Source organism: Otolemur garnettii, unplaced genomic scaffold (genome assembly GCF_000181295.1).
Source record: "Otolemur garnettii isolate 467f Iridium unplaced genomic scaffold, OtoGar3 scaffold00017, whole genome shotgun sequence".
Taxonomy (NCBI): Eukaryota; Metazoa; Chordata; class Mammalia; order Primates; family Galagidae; genus Otolemur; species Otolemur garnettii.
In genome coordinates, this window is record NW_003852412.1 from 818402 (window position 1) to 838006 (window position 19605).

Sequence of the window (19605 nt, forward strand, 5' to 3'; positions counted from 1 at the left end):
CAGAAACTCCAGGCTTTCATCTTACCAACCTACCAACACAATGGAAAGGAAAAAAACCTAAATATTATGTCAAAATACATTAAATTTCCATTTATATAAGTAAAAAATGGTTAATTTATGGCAATTTCCTAGATTTCAATGTAATAGTTAAAAAAAATGTTCCAAGGTTAATGTTTATTGGACCAGCTTGGATTTCTTACATATTAATAACCCAGTCATTGTGGCCACTGGAATGCAGTACTCTCATGGCCAATCCTGGGTAATAGGTCCACCCACAGAGCCATGTGGACAAAAAGTGATAGAGGACTGATTTCTCAAAGGAAGTTTAAGGTGCTATCATTGAAAAAGGGAAAATCAAAAACTGAGTAAACAAAACACCAGATGTCTGTTATTCATATAGGAGACACCAAGTTTACCATTTAGGGGATGAACCTAAACTTCAGGGAATCTCAGTTGCATAGGCTCCTTCTGAGACCATGTATCTAATTTCATATTTAAGTTTTGGTATTCTGTTTCTTAAAGAGGGTCCTGCAAAGTGTATAAGCTTGAGGACCAACAAAACCTAGATCTGCTTCTAATAAAAACACTCCAAAATACTTGTGAAATTAGTAACTTATTTGCAAAATATTATACTCCTTCCTGTTATCAGGCAGGAAAAAAAAATTTATTAGTTCATTTACTAAATTCTTCACAATACCTTGATTTTTGGCCCTGTGACACTAACAGAAATAACTCACCATGCCCTTCAGATCTCCCTAGCTTTTAGAACTCAGCATCTTAATGTATTTTTCTCTGCCTCTGTCACAGACTCACTCAGATAAGACTTTTATATATATATTTCACCTCCTTGGACTTTATTCCCAGATGAAATATGCCACTCAGTATCACCTTTTGTGAGAGGCCTGAGAAGGAACACAACGAAACGGGCTTCATGGGAGATGGAAGAAGAGCTTGGCCTACCAAACAAGGAAGTCTGGAGGGCAGATAAGAATATGGTTATGACTCTAAAAATAGCTGGATGTTGTGGCGGGTTCCCGTAGTCCCAGCTACTTGGGAGGCTGAGGCAAGAGAATCGCTTGAGCCCAAGAGTTTGAGGTTGATGTGAGCTATGAGGCCACAGCACTTTACCCAAGGTGACAAAGTGAAACTCTGTCTCCAAAAAAAAAAAAAAAAAAAATGGGGTTATGAGGTACCCTAGGTACCCAACGACCAGTAAAAAACAACAATAATCATTGACCGATAAAAACAGGCAATAATGCCTGGTGGCACAGGTAGACCAATGAAAGACTTACAACATATTTCAAAGAAGTATTTATACCTCCATACTGCCCCTGTGTGCCTCTCTCTCACCTTCTGCCTTCATAAGAGAGACCTGCTTCCAACTCTCTTTGGAAATGCTCTAAACTTTCACTTTGTTCTTCCTAAATAAAATTTCTCTTTGTTATACTGAAACTCTGTGCAGGTTACTTTTACTTCCTATTCACATTGCCTGTGCTGCTCCAGTTTTATTTTCAGTTTACATTCATTTTTGCTTTCAATTGCCGCAGTGCTTCTGTTGAACTTTCTAGCTCAGCTGAGTAACTGAACCAGGTCAACTAAGTTCAGGGAATTGGGACCCTTTACCCTCAACAAGGCCAACCAGGTTTGAGGAGATAATCTCTGGGTTCCCCTGTAGTTTTTTATAGAACCAACATGAAGAATATTGGAGTGAATTTAGGGTATGACTCTTGTCACAGCCCTACACCTATAGAGGTGAGGACCCACTGTCTGGGATGTACCTAAATTGGGTCTGAGTATCCAAAAGATGGTGCTCTTGTTGTTGAAATTTTCAACTATACTTTACCCTTCTACTTGGCAGTCAGACAGTCTCAGGAATGTAAATTCATGCCATTTCAAATGTGGGGGAAGGTGAGGGAACTAAGCCTGCCTGCTGCTATTCTGATTACAGCATTTGTCGCTGGGAGAGACAGCTCTGGGATTGATGCTTTTTCTCCCTCTCAGGAAAATGGCTTGGGCTGTGTATCAGAGAAGGCCAAGGGCCACCTACAAATGACAATTTCTACTTAATCCCCTAGCAGGTTTCCAAGTCTGTAGTCCTTCAGATGTAGCATTACATTTGACCTATTTATTCCTTCTTCATCACTACCCACCTCCCCCAACCAGCTTCTGCAAGAAATATGGCATAGAAACAGGGCAGTGCAATTGTGTTGCTTTTCTTCTTTTAATTTGTTGAAATTGTCTCTAGGCAGAAGAGGGTGGGTAGAAACCAGATGGTTGTAGCTAGAGTAGAAACCTACTACTGAGGAGCTTTGGGACGCTCCAATCTGGTGGAAGTTGCTAGTTCCCTGCAGGGAAAGGAGATGAAACAAGAGAGCGATGGCAAAAGATTTCTAGCAGACTCATCTCCACTGTCCTGTTCTCTCCATCCTGTATCCACATCCACACACATAGAAGGCAGCCTCTTTTCCTTTAATTCTTCAAAGCACCACAAACCATGGACTTTGGCAGAATTTTTTTTTTTTTTTTGAGACAGTGCCTCACTATGTCACCCTTGGTAGAGTGCTGTGGCGTCACAGCTCACAGCAACCTCAAACTCTTGGGCGTCAGTGATTCTCTCGCCTCAGCCTCCCAAGCAGCTGAGACTACAGGCACCTGCCACAACACCCAGCTATTTTTTTATTGTAGTTGTCATTGTTGTTTACTTGGACTGGGCTGGGTTTGCCAGCCCCGGTGTTAGGCGGCCAGTGCCCTAATCACTGAGCTATAGGCGCTGAGCCCAGAATTTCTTGAAAGTTGGGCAGTGGGTGCTAGGATAAGGTAGGGGTAGTAAAACAGGTTTATAACACAGGACGTAAGCCATTTTATCCATCCTTCTTTAAAGTCCCTTAGCCTCTATTACCTTCCTCCTCACCGTCCCCACCATTCTCACCATCCCCACCATCCTCACCACTCATCAAATCCCAGGCAATATGGTTGAATATTCATCTAGATATCCCAGATATCCACCTGTTAGTGTTTTTTTTCCCTCCCCAACCAAAGGTGGTGTCTTTTCTAACACCACTTCTCTAACTCTCGGACACCACTAGATGTCCTATAATTCAGTTCATTCCTGACACTATCCAGAGATAGCCTCAGACTTACAGGTTTAAGGGCTCAGACCCACAAGACTGACCTTAATTCACTCTTCTGTCTAACTGGACTACACATTTGGGGGGTCCCTACAACCTTCTCAGGTTTGAAAATTTGCTAGAATGATTCACAGAACTCAGGAAAGAGTTTTACTTACTATTACCAGTTTATCATAAAGATTTCAACTTAGGAACAGTCAAATGGAAGAGATGTACAGGGCAACGTACAGAGGAGGGGTATGCCACCCTTCCAACACCTAGATGTCTTTCTCTAACCAGAACCTACCCCAAACTCCATCATTAGTTAGAGGTTTCTACGCAGATATTTTTAGGTAGGCATGATTGATTAAGTAAACTATTAATACAATCACTAGCTCCTCTCTCTTCCCCAGAGGATTGAAGGTGGGGTTGAAATTTCCAAACTTCTAATCAAAGCTTGGTCTTTGTGTTGATAAGATACTCTTATCACCCTTACTATGCAGGTAATTTCTGAGGGTTTTAGAAGCTCTGTTCCAGGAACTGGGAAGAAAGAACAACTGCCTCTCTTATGGTAGCAGCTCATCATGTTTACCTGTCTTGTAAAAAATTCTAAGGCCACTCTCCTAGGATATTAGCCTCCCTGGCTATTTCTGGCTCTCCATATCTCCTTAAGAGATTGACCAAGAACCTCTGATTTGTTCTTCATTAGCGTTTTCCACACATAACTAGTTGCCCTGTGGCAGACCACTTTATTGGTCCCCTCCAAACAAATCATTTATGAGAACAAGCATTCTCAGAGCATTAGAGTAGAACACTCACACCATTCCCTCTGGGAGGATCTTAGCAGGATGTCAGTGGTGAGGGTGAACTTAAATGGCTGATGCCCTCACTCCCACCCCTTTCATGCAAGCATTCTCTCCACTTTCCTGGGCCACCTGCATTGGCCTCTGGGTTACTGATGTCTGATAAAGAAGGACATTTTGAGTGCCCAGGAAGGCCGGTTGGATCTTGTTCAAACCTCTACTGGGAAACTCTCAGAGCTGCGTCCTAAGACCCTGAACTACAAGACCAAGAGCTTTACTAGTTGAAATGAGATGGGGATGAGGGGATGAGGGCCCATCTGAGTGGGGGCTTCTGTTCATTTTGCCTAACTACCCTTTCCCCTCTAAAACCAAGACAAAACAAAAACAACGGAAGGAAAGAAAGCTTTCCTTTTAGTTTACTAAGAGATCTCCTTTTTTAAAGCAAAAAGCTCACTCCCTCCTGTGACCCCAGTCTCCGTCTTAGACGAGGAGGGCCTCAAGCCCACATTGGGTTATTGAAATCCATGTTTAGGTCCCAGCATGTGGCAATGTGCTCCACTCTGATGACACTTTTCCTTTCTAATAATAGAGCAGATGAAGTAATATTGCAATTGATGTTCCCGGGAATTTGATTGGATAAGTGCATAAACTGTGGATGGGGAAGAAGGTTGTATGGACGGATCACATTAGTATTCCCGTCCTATCAATGTGCGGGCCAGCGAACAACGTCAGCCGGGCCGATTCCTTGCGTCTGCCAGTCCCACCACAGATTCATCTGGGATCCTCAAACAGACAAGCCCTTAGAGACGAGGGATCAAGGCAGCCGATTAGAGCCAATTGCCTGCTTGGGGACGGCCAGCCCTTCCAGGCCTGGCGACAGTGGAGGGAGGGGAAAGACCAACTGAGCACCGCTGCGGGAAGATACTGAAGGAAGAGCGACACCCCTTTCCGCCCCCCACCTTGCAGCGCAGGCTTTGAAAGCTGCTCCCCCACCTGAATGGAAACTCGGAACCGCCGGGCGGCGCGTTCCTTCTCGCCCAGCCTAGCGATCCATGCCGAGAGGAAGGCGGTGCGAGCCCGCGCCAGCGCCCAGCTCCCGGGACAGGGCCGGCAATGCTGCTGAGCAGAACTTGATCGCGCCCCTTCCTCGCTGCTAGTGGAAGCGATGCTGCACGGCACAGCCAGCCCTTCCCCGGCTCTCCTTCAAGCTGAAGGTTACCGACCCGCGCAGCCAGTCCTAACCCTGTGAACAGCGCGCCTCGGGTCCCGGCTCCGGCTGCTCCGCGGCGGCGCGCAGGGCAACGAGCGGGCCGCCCGCGCCGGGGCGCACTGCACCAGCGGCTTCGGCTTGGTGGATGTGTATGCATGAGTTCTGCACCGAATGGGCGCAAAAAGCGCCCCAGCCGGTCCACCCGCTCCTCGATCTTCCAGATCAGCAAGCCCCCGCTGCAGAGCGGGGATTGGGAGCGCAGGGGCAGCGGCTCCGAGAGCGCCCACAAAACCCAGCGAGCCCTGGACGACTGCAAGATGGTGGGTAAAAACGGCGCCTCTTTTTCTTTTTTTATTTTGAGAGAAGGTGGGGGGAGTCGTGTATGTTAATCATTTGCATGAGTGCCAGCCACTCCCCCACCCTCAGCTCCTCCATGCGGATCACGTGCACATACACTATTTTTAAATCTGCAGTCCCCCAGATTCGAGGTGACACCCGGGTCGTAATGGCCCGGTAGAGAGAAGTGCCACAGCAAGGGTCTCGGGGTCAGCGGCCACCGTGGATACGAAAGACACGTTGAACTGGCCGGTTCACGGGGAGGGAGGGACTGTGGGGAACTGGCGGTGCTGTTTTGTGGGGAGACAGTAGCAAACAGACCCAAACAGAGTGCCCTGGGCCCTGCGGAGGGGACAGAAGGGACGAAGGTTCCAGGGAGAGGCTGTGGCCGGTCTTCAGTCAGGCTCCAGAGCCCGAGATGTTCCGTGTCCCAGCAGGAGGTGAACGGTTTGCCTGTTTCACCCCACCCTTCGGTCTACACCCCACCCCGCCCCTGCAACTTCAAGTCCACATCCCAGCAGTAGCAAAGGGGATCATCCATGCGGTCGTCCCCAGCACCGTTCTCTGTTGACCTGGAATGGCATGATCACTCCAAATATGTTCTTGCTCTTCAAAAACTGAGTCTAAATGGGCGGGGGCATGTAGGTCTGGAAATAGAGCTTCCCTGGCCAGGCTTGCCTATGAAAAGTAAACACATGCCTTGGACACAGAGGCTTGCCATGTTTGTGCCTTAAGCTTTAAACAAGTCCTCGGCTCCTTACTTGGAGATTTTGGGGGCTGGCTCAGGAATCAGCAAAGGCCTCTGTTTATCTACAACAAAATAGGAAACTTTATGGTGATAAATGTTTGCTGAAAGAAACTCCTTTCTTTTCCAGCTTGTCCAAGAGTTCAACACACAAGTGGCCCTGTACCGAGAGTTGGTCATTTCTATTGGGGACGTCTCAGTCAGCTGCCCCTCATTACGGGAGGAAATGCACAAGACGAGAACCAAAGGCTGTGAAATGGCGCGTCAGGCACACCAAAAACTGGCTGCCATCTCAGGGTAGGCATCATGTGGTTAATTCACAAAACACGTTGCATGGATGCTGACAGAATTTTATGTGGCCAAGGCCTCAGAGATGATTTCTCCAAATTGGAGTTTTTAATCAATCACCCTGAGGTTCGTTTGCTCTAGAGAGCTAGACTCAAACTATATGCCACAGTGTAATCTGAAGGTTGTGTGGCACATATATATGATTTGTGTATGATGTGGATCTTTAAGGGATTTTTTTTAAGTTAATTTTAATATAATGACCCCATACTGGAATTTGGAGCTTAAGATGTGGGGGGTTGTTCAGGCATCAGACCGCAGTTAAATCATCATGCCTCAAGATTATTTTATCATTTGCTGCTGAACAAAAGGCCTGTGCTGTAGAGAGAAAAATCCTTGCTAAACCCCAGATTTACTAAACTATTTTTACCATGAGATAAATTCCTATGATATTGCCTAAAATAAAACCTCTAAAATAAAGTCCTGGATATAAATTACTCTCTTCACTATAGTGATAGGAAAGGGTAAGCTTAAGCATAAGAAAAATTTTTTACAGATTGGAGAAATCCTCTAATCTTGATAAACCTAAGCTACTTTTGTCCCCCTTTTAAAAATTATGTTCGTGGACTCCAAAACCTCTGTTAGGTAATAAACGGTCACTGAAAACTTGTCTCTAGGGACCCCATCTACTCCTTCTTGATCTCCTAATATCGGGGAAAAAGTTAGCCATGGATTTTGTCGTTAGTTCCTATATTTAAGATAAGTACTCAGACCAAGGAGATACAGAAATCCTTATACAAATATACAGGGTGGCCTTAAAGTTCCTGTGCATACAATTTTAAATTGCACACAGACTTTATGGCCACCCCATAAGAAGCGTTTGGTTCAGTCTAAATATAGTCTTTCTCCCTTATATGTAAATATGGCTTTAGCAAAATAATGGTTGAAATTAGACTCACCTAATAATGCTATAGATTGATTACATGTAGGAGAATTACATATTACCTATTTGAAAGACTCTTTGCCATTTTTAATGTGAATAATAAATACCATGACTATTACTGGTATATAAAACTTGTTGACTCTCTTAATAACTAGCTTACATTTCATTTTATATCATGAAAAAAAGATACTGCTCTAGACTCCTTGAAAAGAGAGATAAACAAAATATGGTACAAATCTACTTTATTGACTAAATATTGAGAAGCCTTATTACTTTCTGTTTTAACTTTTCTACTTAATAGGAAGGGAATCTGGGAAGTAGAAGAAAATCAAGTGCTGCAGGAATTTGGGGTGGGGGGGGAAGCAGTTGTGATAAGTCCCAGACAAGGGGAGAAAAAGCAATAAGCAGCAGGACAGGGAAGAGTGGTGAATTTAAAAGTGGAGAGAAACAATGATTCCGAAGGAATGCAGGTTCAGGACAGGGAATTTTATGCTCAGGGCCAAGAGGTAGCCTCTTTGTGAACTGTGTTCAGGAGTGTAGTACGGAATTACACTTAGGATCCTTTTAAGTGGCAACTCAGAAGGAAAACATGTTCCCATCAGAGAAGACAGACTAGAGAAATGAACAAGAAGTTCAATTCAGTCTATGTTGCTGCACACATGAAATTCAGGTTCTTCTAACGAGTTAGGGAAGAAAAGGTCTGAAATTATTGGCTAAAAGTTGAGTTTTGAGGATTTGAGGTGGATTTTTTTTTTCTTTTCTTTCTTTTTTTTTTTTTTTTGAGATGGCTGCCTCACTGTGTTGCCCAGGCTTGTCTTGAACTCCTGGGCTCAAGCAATGGTCCCCATTAGCCTCGTGAGTAGCTGGGATTATAGATGTATAATACCTTGCTTGGGATGTTATTTACTCTGGGGTTTGCAGCCCTTTGCTTCTTCCTTATATATTACCTGAGGGTTTATGTTAATGAGGAAGTTTTATAAGAATTAATGGGAAAATATGATATTCTCAAGAGGCTTGCAAAGGGAAGGCCAACTCCATAGAATGTTCTAGGATAGAATTTGACACAATTTCCCCCTTAAAAGAATAAGTAGATGTAATTTAAAATTCTTTATAAAAATCCAACAGCAGGCTTGGCCCCTGTAGCTCAAGTAGTTAGGGCGCCAGCCACATACACCGGAGGAGCTGGTGGGTTCAAATCCAGCCCCGGGCCCACCAAACAACAATGATGACAACTACAACAACAACAACAAAAATAGCTGGGTGTTGTGGCTGGGACCTATAGTCCCAGCTACTTGGGAGGCTGAGGCAAGAGAATCGCTTAAGCCCAAGAGTTGGAGGCTGCTGTGAGCTATAATGCCATGGCACTCTACCCAGAGCAACAGCTTGAGAGTCTGTCTCAAAAAAAAAAAAAAAAATCCAACAGCAATATAATTGAAGGAAATCCCTTTAGTTCCTTACCATCTGGGCTCCATTAATGAAGGATGTGATTCCCTTTGGCAGAATTCTGTTTCTGATATTGCTTATTATGTGGGTTCTCGTTTCAAGCTTGATGTGAAGACTGGTAGGAGTGCTGGAAGATCTACTTTAATTTTTGGAACAGGGGTGAGAGAAGCAAAGGTTTGAGGGAATTTAAAGAGAAGGACTGAATTTCTTGAGTGCCCACTTTATGTCATCACAATCCAGCTATTTCATAGAGTAATCCTCTGAGAGAGGTATCATTATCTTTATTTTACAAATAGGTCTCAGAACGATTAAGAGACATGCTCAAAGTCATGCAGCTAAGTGGCACAGATTACATTCAGCCTTGTGTTTGTGCTTCTGAAATTCATGCTCCTTCCTCTATATAACACCGCCATTCAAAAACGTGTCATGTAAAAGGAGCAAAGTACTGATACATGCTAAAATATGAATGAACTTTTCAAAGAGTACAGTAACTGAAAGAATCCAGTTACAAAATATCACGTATTATATGATTCCATTTATATGGAATGCCCAGAACCAGCAAATCTATAGAGACAGAACATAGATTAGTGGTTGCCTGGGGCTGGAGGTGGGAACAGATAGTACAGAGGAGCTCAAGGAATCTTTTTGGGGTGATGGAATTGTTCCCAAATCAACTGTGGTGATGGTTGTATGACTCTGTATATGCACTAAAAATTATTGAATTGCACACTAAAAATGAGGGAATAGTATGGTATGTAAAGTATACCTCAATAAACTTTTTAAAAAGGTTTTATCACCATCACTATGGTTAACACTCGGTATTTTGTTGGCTTTATTCTTTTCTACACATGAAACTTTTCATGAAGAGGTATACGAGCAATAGGGATAAATGCGTATGAATTTATCAAGATGCCTGCCTCATAGCTATCATCTAAGCACCAAGCCTCTGTGTGGAAATACAAGTGGGAAAAGACAGAACTTGTAGTAAGTGAATTCGCTCATTTTTTACATCAGTTCAGACCAACCCTTCTTTGTCTACCAACTGGCTTTAAGGCCAGAGAAGGAAGACAGAGTTGAAAGTGGACAGGGTAAAAGGAATATGAGGCAAGATAGAGAGAAAGAGAAAAAAACGACGACTTAAATCAAACAAACTGTAAATAGTACATCTCTTTCGTCCCTAACCAATTGAAATCCTCAAGGAAGGGTGGTGATCACTAGAGAAGAAAACTCAGACTGTGCTCTTCACCAACTGGTCCTGGGTAAGAAGGCCGTCTTCACCAACACTATCAAGACACTTTCTAAACTGTGTTTAGACAGGCAGAGTTTGGGCACAGCCTTTTCCTTCAAAGGCATAAGATCTGCCCCTGGTCAGATGCAGATGGGTGAATCCAGTGTCTCCTCTGACTGGCTTTATTTACTGAAGTTATTACACCTTTACCACTTTGATTCTTCCCTAGAAATGAAAACTAAGACAGGCCTTAAAGATCACTTGCAAAGTGGTCCCCAAAGTTTTTTTGCAGCAGATCTTGCCTTCAGTCTAAATGAAGAGAGCCATATTTACAAGGTCAAAGCAGCATCGCTCTGCACTGCTTGGGGGGTGTGTGTGTGTGTCCTTCTGTGTGCATATCAGGAGTAGGCAGCAGTATGGGCCTTGTCTCCTTGGACTGCCTTTCTCAAATGACTTGTGAGACACCATCAGAGAAGCCCTAGGGCCCATAGTACTTTAGACTTGAGGATTCTGAGATTCAGAGGATTTCAGTGACTTTGGAGGCAGCCTGGTAGAGTATATGTGAAGATATTGGAGTCAGACAGACTGGGACTGAATAGCATCATCAATGACCTTGATGAAATTACTTAACTCTCTGAATCACAAATCCTTCATCTGTAAACTATTTGTCACGCCTGATCATAAGGCAGTTGAGAGGATTAAGTGACCTAAGTATGTGAAGCAGGGACCTTGTGCCCAGCCTGTCCAATGGCACTCTGCCAGCTGGAGGCTGCTCTAGCCTGGAACCTAGGTCCCCTGGTCCTGGGTCTAACACCTATTCCATCAACCATACTACCTCCTAAGAATGAAGATAGAGAAGCACAGCACACAAGATAGGGATGACTCAGAGGAGCTGACATCCTCCAGCATATTCTGGGAGTTGGTGCTGCGGCTAGTATGCTGGTGCTCCCTCTCCTGTGCTGCTTCTGTGGTGTATGGTTGAACCAAATCTTTCTCACACTGCTACCTTCAGTTAATGGCTGCTGAATAGAATCAAATTGTACAAGGTTTTACTCCAGATCTTAAAAATAAGGCTTTAGTATGAGATAACATGAGAGACAGTAGTGTGATCGGAAACAGCATTGACCCTAAGTCAGAGTAGGCCTGAATAAAAGCCTGGCTTTACCACTACTAAGATATTCATACCCAGATACATGTCCAGATTGCATATGGATGTGATAAGTGGCAGTCTGGTACAGTGGTTAAGTACACAGACTTTGGGACTAGATAGGCAATGCTCCACAAGTAGTATGGAATTGGGCAAAGATATTGTCTGCCTCAGTTTCTTAATCAGTAAAATGGAGTTAAGAAATAATGGAACTGAATCATACGATATTGTGAGGATGAAGTACTTAGGAGACTGCCTAGTGTACAGTAAATGCTATAGTTGAGTGCAGGTTAGTGTAATTAGTAAGACGTTTAAAAAATTCAGATTATCAAGATTGTTTACCTTAGTTTCTAAAATTATGTTCTGAGAAATATTCTAAGTTGAAGGTTGAAATTTCCCAGATGGCTATCAAAAGGCCTATGGTTTTTGTTTGTTTGTTTTTGAGAAAGAGTCTTACTCTCTCACACTGGGTAGAGTGCTATGGTGTCATAGCTCACAGCAGCCTTAAACTCCTGGGCTCAAGTGAACCGCCTGCCTCAGCCTCCTGAGCAGCTGGGACTACAGTCTCCCACCACAACACCTGACCTAGTTTTTCTAGTTTTAGTAGAGACGGGGTCTCACTCTTGCTCACACTGGTCTCAAACTCCTGAGCTCAAGCAATCCACCTGCCTCAGTCTCCCAGAGTGCTAGGATTACGGGCATGAACCACCATGCCTGGCCAAAAGGCCTGTTCTTGAAAACCTTAAAAATGATACAGAAATGTGATGGTTCAAATGTAGTTAAGAAATATTTTCTTTATATAAATTAGCCTAGATTCTTCATAAATCATATAAGATGTACAAAATCTTTTGGCCTAGTTCTCGTATAGGCTGTGTGATATTAGACAGGTCTGTTAAATTCCCTGCATTAAATGAGGTTGAATTGAAGGACTTCTGAGTCACCTGGCTTCATTATTTCAGTAATCCACATTAATTCACATAGAATCACATAGATTTAGTTTACAGAATTAAGCTATGAAAAAATAGGCACCATTCAGGAAGTTCGATGATTGGGTTCCAGAAAGAAAGTCGGCCTCTGAGCATAATACGTTCACAAGAAGAATCTGAGTTTCCTAATGGCGTTCTGGAGCAATGTGCTGAATATCCGAGAGAGCCACAGATTCAGGGTTTCCCCTCCAGCCCTGGTTTTCCTGACCAGCAGGCCCGTTTGCTTGTGTTCCTTCGGTCCTTCTGTCTCTTCCTCCTCCTTTTTTGGGGGGGTAGGGGGAGGGTGTTGTTTTGGGCTTTGATTTCTATTTGATTAGTTTTGCTCTGTTTTTTCCAGTCCCACTTCTAGTTGGTTTCTTGTCTGTACCCTTGTTCTGTTTGCTAGGAAGTTGGGAGGTAGAAAAGTGAAGAGGGGGAGAGTAGAGAACACAGCTTAGTCAATACTTTGGCTGAGACAGCAGCAATGATGCTGTGCGGGGGTGGAATATAAGAGCTTGGAGACCACGGACGCAGCGTTCAGTTCTCTCTGGTCCACAGGATGGAGGAGGTATGACATAAGCAGTGACAGCCTCTGCTGTCAGAACAAGAGAGCTGTGGTGGGCAGGTATGTCAGGCTACCCTGCTGGTCCTTTAGTTTTCCTCCCTATTACAGGTGCTTTGCTTTAAAATTTTGAACTTTCACTGGGTCAAATAGTGAAAGGCAATTATATCCATACCAAATGAATATACTCTCCATAAAGTGAACAGTGGAAGAACAATTCTGTATTAGTTCTCTAGGGCTGTCATTATAAAGTATTACAAACTGGTACTGGCTTAAACAACAAAAATATATTGTCTCACAGTGCTGGGGGTAGAAGTCTAAGGTCAAGGTTTTAGTAGAGCTGGTTCCTTCTGAGGGATCCCGGGGAGAATCTGTTCCATGTTTCTCCCCAAGCTTCTAGTGGTTTGCTGACAATCTTTTGTGTTCTTTGGCATGGGAAAGCATTTTAGCCTTCACCTTCACGTGTCACTCTCCTTGTTTGTATGTCTATGTCCCAATTTCCCTTTTACAAGGACACCAGTCATAATGGATTAAGGGCCCATGCTACTCCAGTGTGGCCTCACCCTAGTTTAACTAATTATATGTGCAATGACCCTATTTCTAAAAAGGATCACATTCTGAAGTACGGGGGTTAGGACTGCCATGTGTGAATTTGGATGGGACATAATTCAAACTATAACCAATTTTCTTGACCCATCTGCAGTAAAATGTATGCTCTGGATTGTTTTGCCCAAAGTGGAAGTAGGAAGTGGAGATGGAGTTTTGCCTAAAACTAAACCCTCTCTACACTTTCTCTTTTTTTCTTTTTACTTGGCTAGAGATCTCCAATGAAAACCAGAAAACCTGCTAGACAAATTCTAAAAGAACGGTAACATTCTCTACACGTTTACACACCAATGTCCCAGGACCCAGTGTTTAACCATTTGCAAGATTTTAGGTTCTAAGAGGGGTGGAGTTTGTGACCATGAAACAGAATGTTTTCTGTATAAAAGGGATTGCTTACAAAGGTACTGAGTCTCCTATATGGTTAGCAATTTATTCTAACCAGTCTAATTACTGGTATCTGAAGATGGAACGAAAATCCAACTGCAGGAGAGATTGTTGTGGGAAGTGAGGCACCTGACCATCTACACATGGGGTGTTCAGTTTCCCTGATGTGCCTTGGCAAATTGAGCAGGTGGGGTTACCTCAGTGGTGCTGAGACTGTTGCTTAAGACCATTAGCATACTCTAGGACAAGTGACAAGTTACTAAATGGCACCAGATTTAAAAAGAGTGCTATTCTTAGCAACTAAATGAAATGGGATGTGGAATTTAGACAAGTGTTCTCCCATTGCCTATTGAAGTTTAGCCTTTTTATGTTTTGAACAGACTTAATGACTTTCACCTTGTTAGAGTCTCCTCAATAGATGTTCCAATTAGAGAGAAAATTCCATCTGAAATGAACTTTAGGAAAATTCATTGTCACTTTACTATTTATACTCCGAAGTGCAAGAGAGCAAGGCTGTGTTTCATTCATCTTCACACCCTGCATGGCAAGCTCTGAGCTGATATGTCTGTTTAGTTCGTTAAAGTTTACTTAGTATTATAAAATCTATTCTTAAACTGTGCCTTCATACAGGCTTCCTTGAGAATTGAGAGATTAGATTAGTTTATATTTTCTGACATTTTTATTACATCTGGTGCTTTTTTTCTGTTTTATAACTCTAAAACCAATATGTGGGTTTTCAAATAACAGAGGACAGGAAGAGCATACCTATGCTCAGTTTCGAAGGCATAGGTGTTCCTTATTACAGCGGATCAGCAGGCAGTGTGTATTTTACAATTGCTCATAAAGTAATTATGTTTAATTAGGGTTATTTAATAAAATATTACCATAACATCTCTCTGCTTGGTGGCTTTATATTGAATAGTTAAATAATCATTTACCATGGAGATGAGCGTTTTAGAACAGGTTCTTTAAGCTTCTCATCGCAGAAAGATATCTATATAAAGCACAGCTCCGGAGCAATGACTATGCTGCCTGTTTATTTATTTCCTTTGCTCTATGAGACATGGCTCAGGGAAAAAAAGTAAAGCTCCACGAGAAACATTTGCCTGCCTATGCACATGCATATAGAGAGAGACACATATAGATACATAAATGTATACATATGTACACACATATAAATCCTAAACTTATTTGTGAATCGACTCTTATTCAGATAAAGCCTTTGAGCCTTTAAATAGAACTGATTTAGCAAATAAATGTTTCTGACCTAATGGGAGAGTCTAGATACAATCAGGTTAATAAAAATCCATTTAACATTAGCAGCTGTAGCTACATACTAAATTAATAATCCACACCAGTCTGAGTTGGAGCAAGAGGGGAAAATGCTAACCCAAGAGAAGCCAGATCCCTCCTGTGCACTATTTTTCAGTCCCTGAGAACATCTTGAAGTCCCCCACCCCTTATCCCATCGGGTGGTGATGGGTCCTGCAGGGTTTTATCTTTTTCCCTGTCTATGGTGTCTCCTCTTTTTTTCTCACTTCTGTGCTTCCCCCTTTCGTTCACAAATGTATCCCTTCAGGCCATCAGCTATTGTAGTCCCTCCCAAGCGGTCTTCTTGCCCTCGATCTCTCACCTCTGGTCTTCAATTTATTCACTAGCTTCAGACTAATCCTCCTAAAACACTCCTCTGATCTTGTCACTTCTTTATTTTAAAACTTTCAAAGATTCCCTGTTGCCTAAAGCAATGTTTCTTCAAATAGACTGCCTGTTATCAGAATCACCTGAGTGGGATGTCCTCAGACCTAAAGAATCAAAACCTCTTGGGGAGTGAGGCCTGGAAATCCACATTTTTAACAAGCACCTTGCATCCCTTGAGAGATTCTTGAACATGCAACAAATGGGCCTATTGGCCTAAAACACTGATTCTCAACCTGAGCTACAGATGGCAGTCACCTGGGAAGCTTAAACATTTGCTGATGCTTGAATTTAATCCCTAGCGTTTCTGATTTAATTGGTCTGGGACATAGCCTGGGTATTGAGATATTTTTTAAAAGCTTCCCCAGTGAGCATCTGTATAAAAAAGGATTATATTTGGCTATCGTTAATACAAAATCAAGTAGCAGTTGCTTATAGACACCAGGGTTTATTCTCACCCAGAAAAATAATGCCCTAGAATGGGCAATTCAGAACTGGTGGGGTGGCTCCATGAAACCATGGCTGTCACCCAGTCTTAGGTTATGAGTTCCATCCTCAACCTCACTTAAAGATGCAAGATTAGCACAGGAGCTCAGCCATCATTCCAGGTGCCAGGTTAGGGGACGGAAAAAAGAAGGAAGGGGAACAGGCCACCCAGCTCAGTGAGGTCAGCTCTCTTTAAGCAGGTCCAAACAAAACATCTTCCAGAACTGCAAGGCATAGTAACACCTAAATGCAAGCAAGCCTGGGGGAATGTATTTTTTTTTTCTTATTACCACATTAAATAAAACGAACACTTTATTACTAAGGGAAAGGCTGAGATTGGGTATTGGAAAACAACTAATGATCTCTGTCATGCTACCCAACCAACCCATCTCCCTGGACTTAGCTTTTACCACTTAACTTTTAAACTCTCCACTTCTTCCAACTGCTCTACTTTTTATTCTTTAAATGTGCATTAGGGGATACCCTGTCCTGTTAGTCTGCTCTATGGTTTCTACATGTGAAGGAAGACATACTCGTTAGCCAGTGAAAGAAATAATTTACTCTCCTAAACGTCAAGGGCTTACTTGTAGTCTCATCATAATCTTCCATGCTCCTCACACCGAAAACTGGAATGAAGGGAAGGGTCCCACAAGAATTAAGTAAAAGATTGTACCGCTTTTAAACTGACTCATGGAAAAGATATGAAGTTCAGAAACCACTCGGGAGGGAAGGAAGTTAGGAGAGGTGCCTTTGAAAGGCCTAAGGATAATTTTCACAAGACAGGATGTGAAATGGGATAGAGCCTGCAAGGAATATAAGTAATGACACTCAAGACATCAATTTTTTAAAAATCCACCTGCGATCGAGTGGAACTCTTTTTTAAAAAATTAAATCTGTACTCAATACCAATATGAAAACAGTAGACTGCACAAATACATACCCACACGAGAAAAAAACACATGAAACTCAAGTGGGGGGGGGAGAAGGGAGGAAGAGGGAAGATTGGTGTGCTCTCAACAGGTATAGTGGAAGAGAATACGGCACACCTCCTGGGTGGGGGCGCAGCTACAACTTGGACTCTACCTAACAGATGCAAACAATGTAACCTAATTGTCCGTACCCACATATTAATCTAAAATTTTTCAAAAAGCAGATGGGAAAACTAACGCTCTGATATGCTAAATATATTTTTCATATTCCAAAAAATAATAAAAAATAAACTTAGTGCTTAGATGGCAAAAAAATACTAAATCTTTAAATAAAGCAAAGAAAAAATTTCATCAGGGAGTTAAAATCTGATGAGCTATCATGAAAAAAAGGGTGGGGAAGCAGTTGGACAACACAGGAGACAGGGAGAGTTTTCTGGATATGGGGATAAACTGCAAGATGATCTATGGTCAAGATTATAATGAACTCATTAAGGGAAATTGAACTTGAAACTCATTATCCCATATAAACAAGCTTATATATAGCAGTTAGGTCATAAACAGTGTTTAACCATAATTCCCTAAATTATAAATCTTTTCAATATATATGACAGTATTATCTATGACAAAATATATTCATGACTGGGCGTGGTGGTTCACGCCTATAATCCCAGCACTCTGAGAGGCTGAGGTGGGCAGATTGCTTGAGCTCTGGAGTTTGAGACCAGCCTGAGCAAAAGTGAGACCCTGTCTCTAAAAAATAGCCAGGCATTGTTGCAGGCACTTGTAGTCCCAGCTACTCAGGAGGCTGAAACAAGAGAATAACTTGAACCCAAGAGTTTGAGGTTACTGTGAGCTATGATGCCGTCACACTCAACCCCAGGGCAACTGAGTAAGATTCTGTCTTAAAAAGAAAAGAAAGAAAGAGATAAAGAGAGGAAAGGAAGAAAGAAAGAAAGAGAGAGAAAGAGAGAGAGAGAGAAATGTATTCATGTACAATTCCTAAAGTCATCTTTCTAGAATACCAGAACCTACTCATAGTGTTCTTCTAGATACTGGAGACAGAACAGCTCTGAATAAAATAGAGAGTGTGTATTGGGGTGGGGATGTGATTAAGAAGAAGCAAGTAAAAAGGGGGCATTTCGGATAGTGTTGGTTGCAGTGGAGAAAATGAAACAGGATAACATTAATAAAGAACGATGTATACAGTGTGGGTAGTTACTTTCAGTTAGGGCAGGCAGAAAGACCCCTCTGAAAATGTGATGTTTTAATTTGGCATCTTACTTTGAGAAGGAACCAGCTATGTGATGATTTGAGAGAAAAGCATTTCAGACAGAGGCAGCAGCAAGTGTAAAGGTCCGAAGAATGAACCAAACTTGGCATGTCTAAGGAAAAGGATGAAGACTAGATGATCAGTCTGGAATTCTCTACAGCCACACTAAAATGGACCAGATATGTGTATCAGTGACTTAAACACACAACAGTTTGTTTTTCTCACATAATTAAACACCCAGGCATCAGGGGTGACAAACATTGGTTTATGATTCAAGAATATCATGACTAAGATTTCTGTAATTCTCCAGGCCTTTTCCTCAAGGTCTCCAGAAGGCTGCTATAGCTCCAGAAACTGTGTCCGTGTTTTTGGCAAGTAGGAAGAGCAGGGAGCAAAGACATAGCCAGTTAAGTATGTCCCTTTGTAAAGGACTTTCTCAGAAGCCTTACACTGAATCTTGCATGAGAGTCTCCTTGACCAGAATTGCGTCATGTGGCTTCTCCGGCTGTAAATCTTACATCTGATTTACATGCATCTCTCTCCCTATCAGCTATCTAATGAGAACAAAAATATCCTAATCTGTAAGCCAAAGTGACGCTTTCTGAGGCCTGAGACCAGATCTTTAGCAGGACTGGGGAGACAGGCAAAGTAGGCAGCTTGGGTATGAGAAGTGAGGAACGGGGTGCTGGAGTGGGAGAAAGAAGGGAAAGACGATCTGTCAGCATCTACCTCTCTTTCCTGGCTGTTTCCTTCCTAGTTCATTTGTTTCTTCATTTATTCCCTAAACGTCAGACACTTTTACAGGCCAGACCTTGTGCTAGGCTCCACAAGTATAAAGATGCATAAACATAGCCCTTGCCCTAGAGGAGCTTATCACCCAGCATCTATATGGAGATGGACACGTAAACAAATCATTGCAGAACAATGTGATCAACGCGGCAACAGAAGCGGACAGAGGACAGAGTAGGGGCTTAAGGGAAGCAGCAATGAGCCCTGGTTGAACGGGTGTAGCCAGGGGAAAAGACTTCAGAAAGGGAATGAGGCCACTAGGGCCCAGCTTTGAAGAGTAGAGGCCATGACCTTTCTCTTTTATTTGTGTAGCCTTGGGCCTCCTGCCCTAAGTAAACCTCAGGAGACACAGTTTGTCTCTCCTAAACCAAGGGTTAAACAACAGTAAGGGCTAAGGACCTACTGTGCGCTGTACCCTTTGTATGTATTACTTCATGACTGAATGAGTTCATCTGAAATATTTATCTACAACCCAGTGAGATGATGTTTTTAAAAACTGTCATGTTGACTGAGAAGTGCATTTACCTGCAAGTAACAGAGAGTAGCCTGTTCACAGAGCTAACTCACAGATGAGAGCTGAGATTATGTCACCAGTTCAAGGAGGCAGGACTGAGGTCCTCATAATTCTTGACTTTTCCCTGCAGTTCCAAGATGGTGGTCCTATCCAGAGCA

At 42.7% G+C, this 19605-nt stretch overlaps 1 protein-coding gene and 1 non-coding gene across 3 annotated transcripts in view; one reads left to right on the plus strand and one right to left on the minus strand.

Annotated features, from left to right (window-relative positions):
• Window positions 1-4949: 4949 nt before the first annotated feature.
• Window positions 4950-19605, plus strand: part of RGS7BP (regulator of G protein signaling 7 binding protein) — a 106087-nt gene continuing 91431 nt past the window's right edge. Inside the window, exons 1-2 of one of the 2 annotated variants that reach the window (XM_003785863.3) lie at window positions 4950-5440; window positions 6332-6498. In XM_003785863.3, the coding sequence (XP_003785911.1) occupies window positions 5276-5440; window positions 6332-6498 (332 nt within the window). In that variant the 5' untranslated portion in view covers window positions 4950-5275. Of the gene's footprint in view, window positions 5441-6331; window positions 6499-19605 lie in introns of those variants that run through there. The other variant, XM_023510919.1, reaches the window with a different exon arrangement.
• Window positions 13590-13651, minus strand: LOC111723980. Its single transcript, XR_002772375.1, has one exon. It is a non-coding gene; the product is annotated as a U7 small nuclear RNA (small nuclear RNA).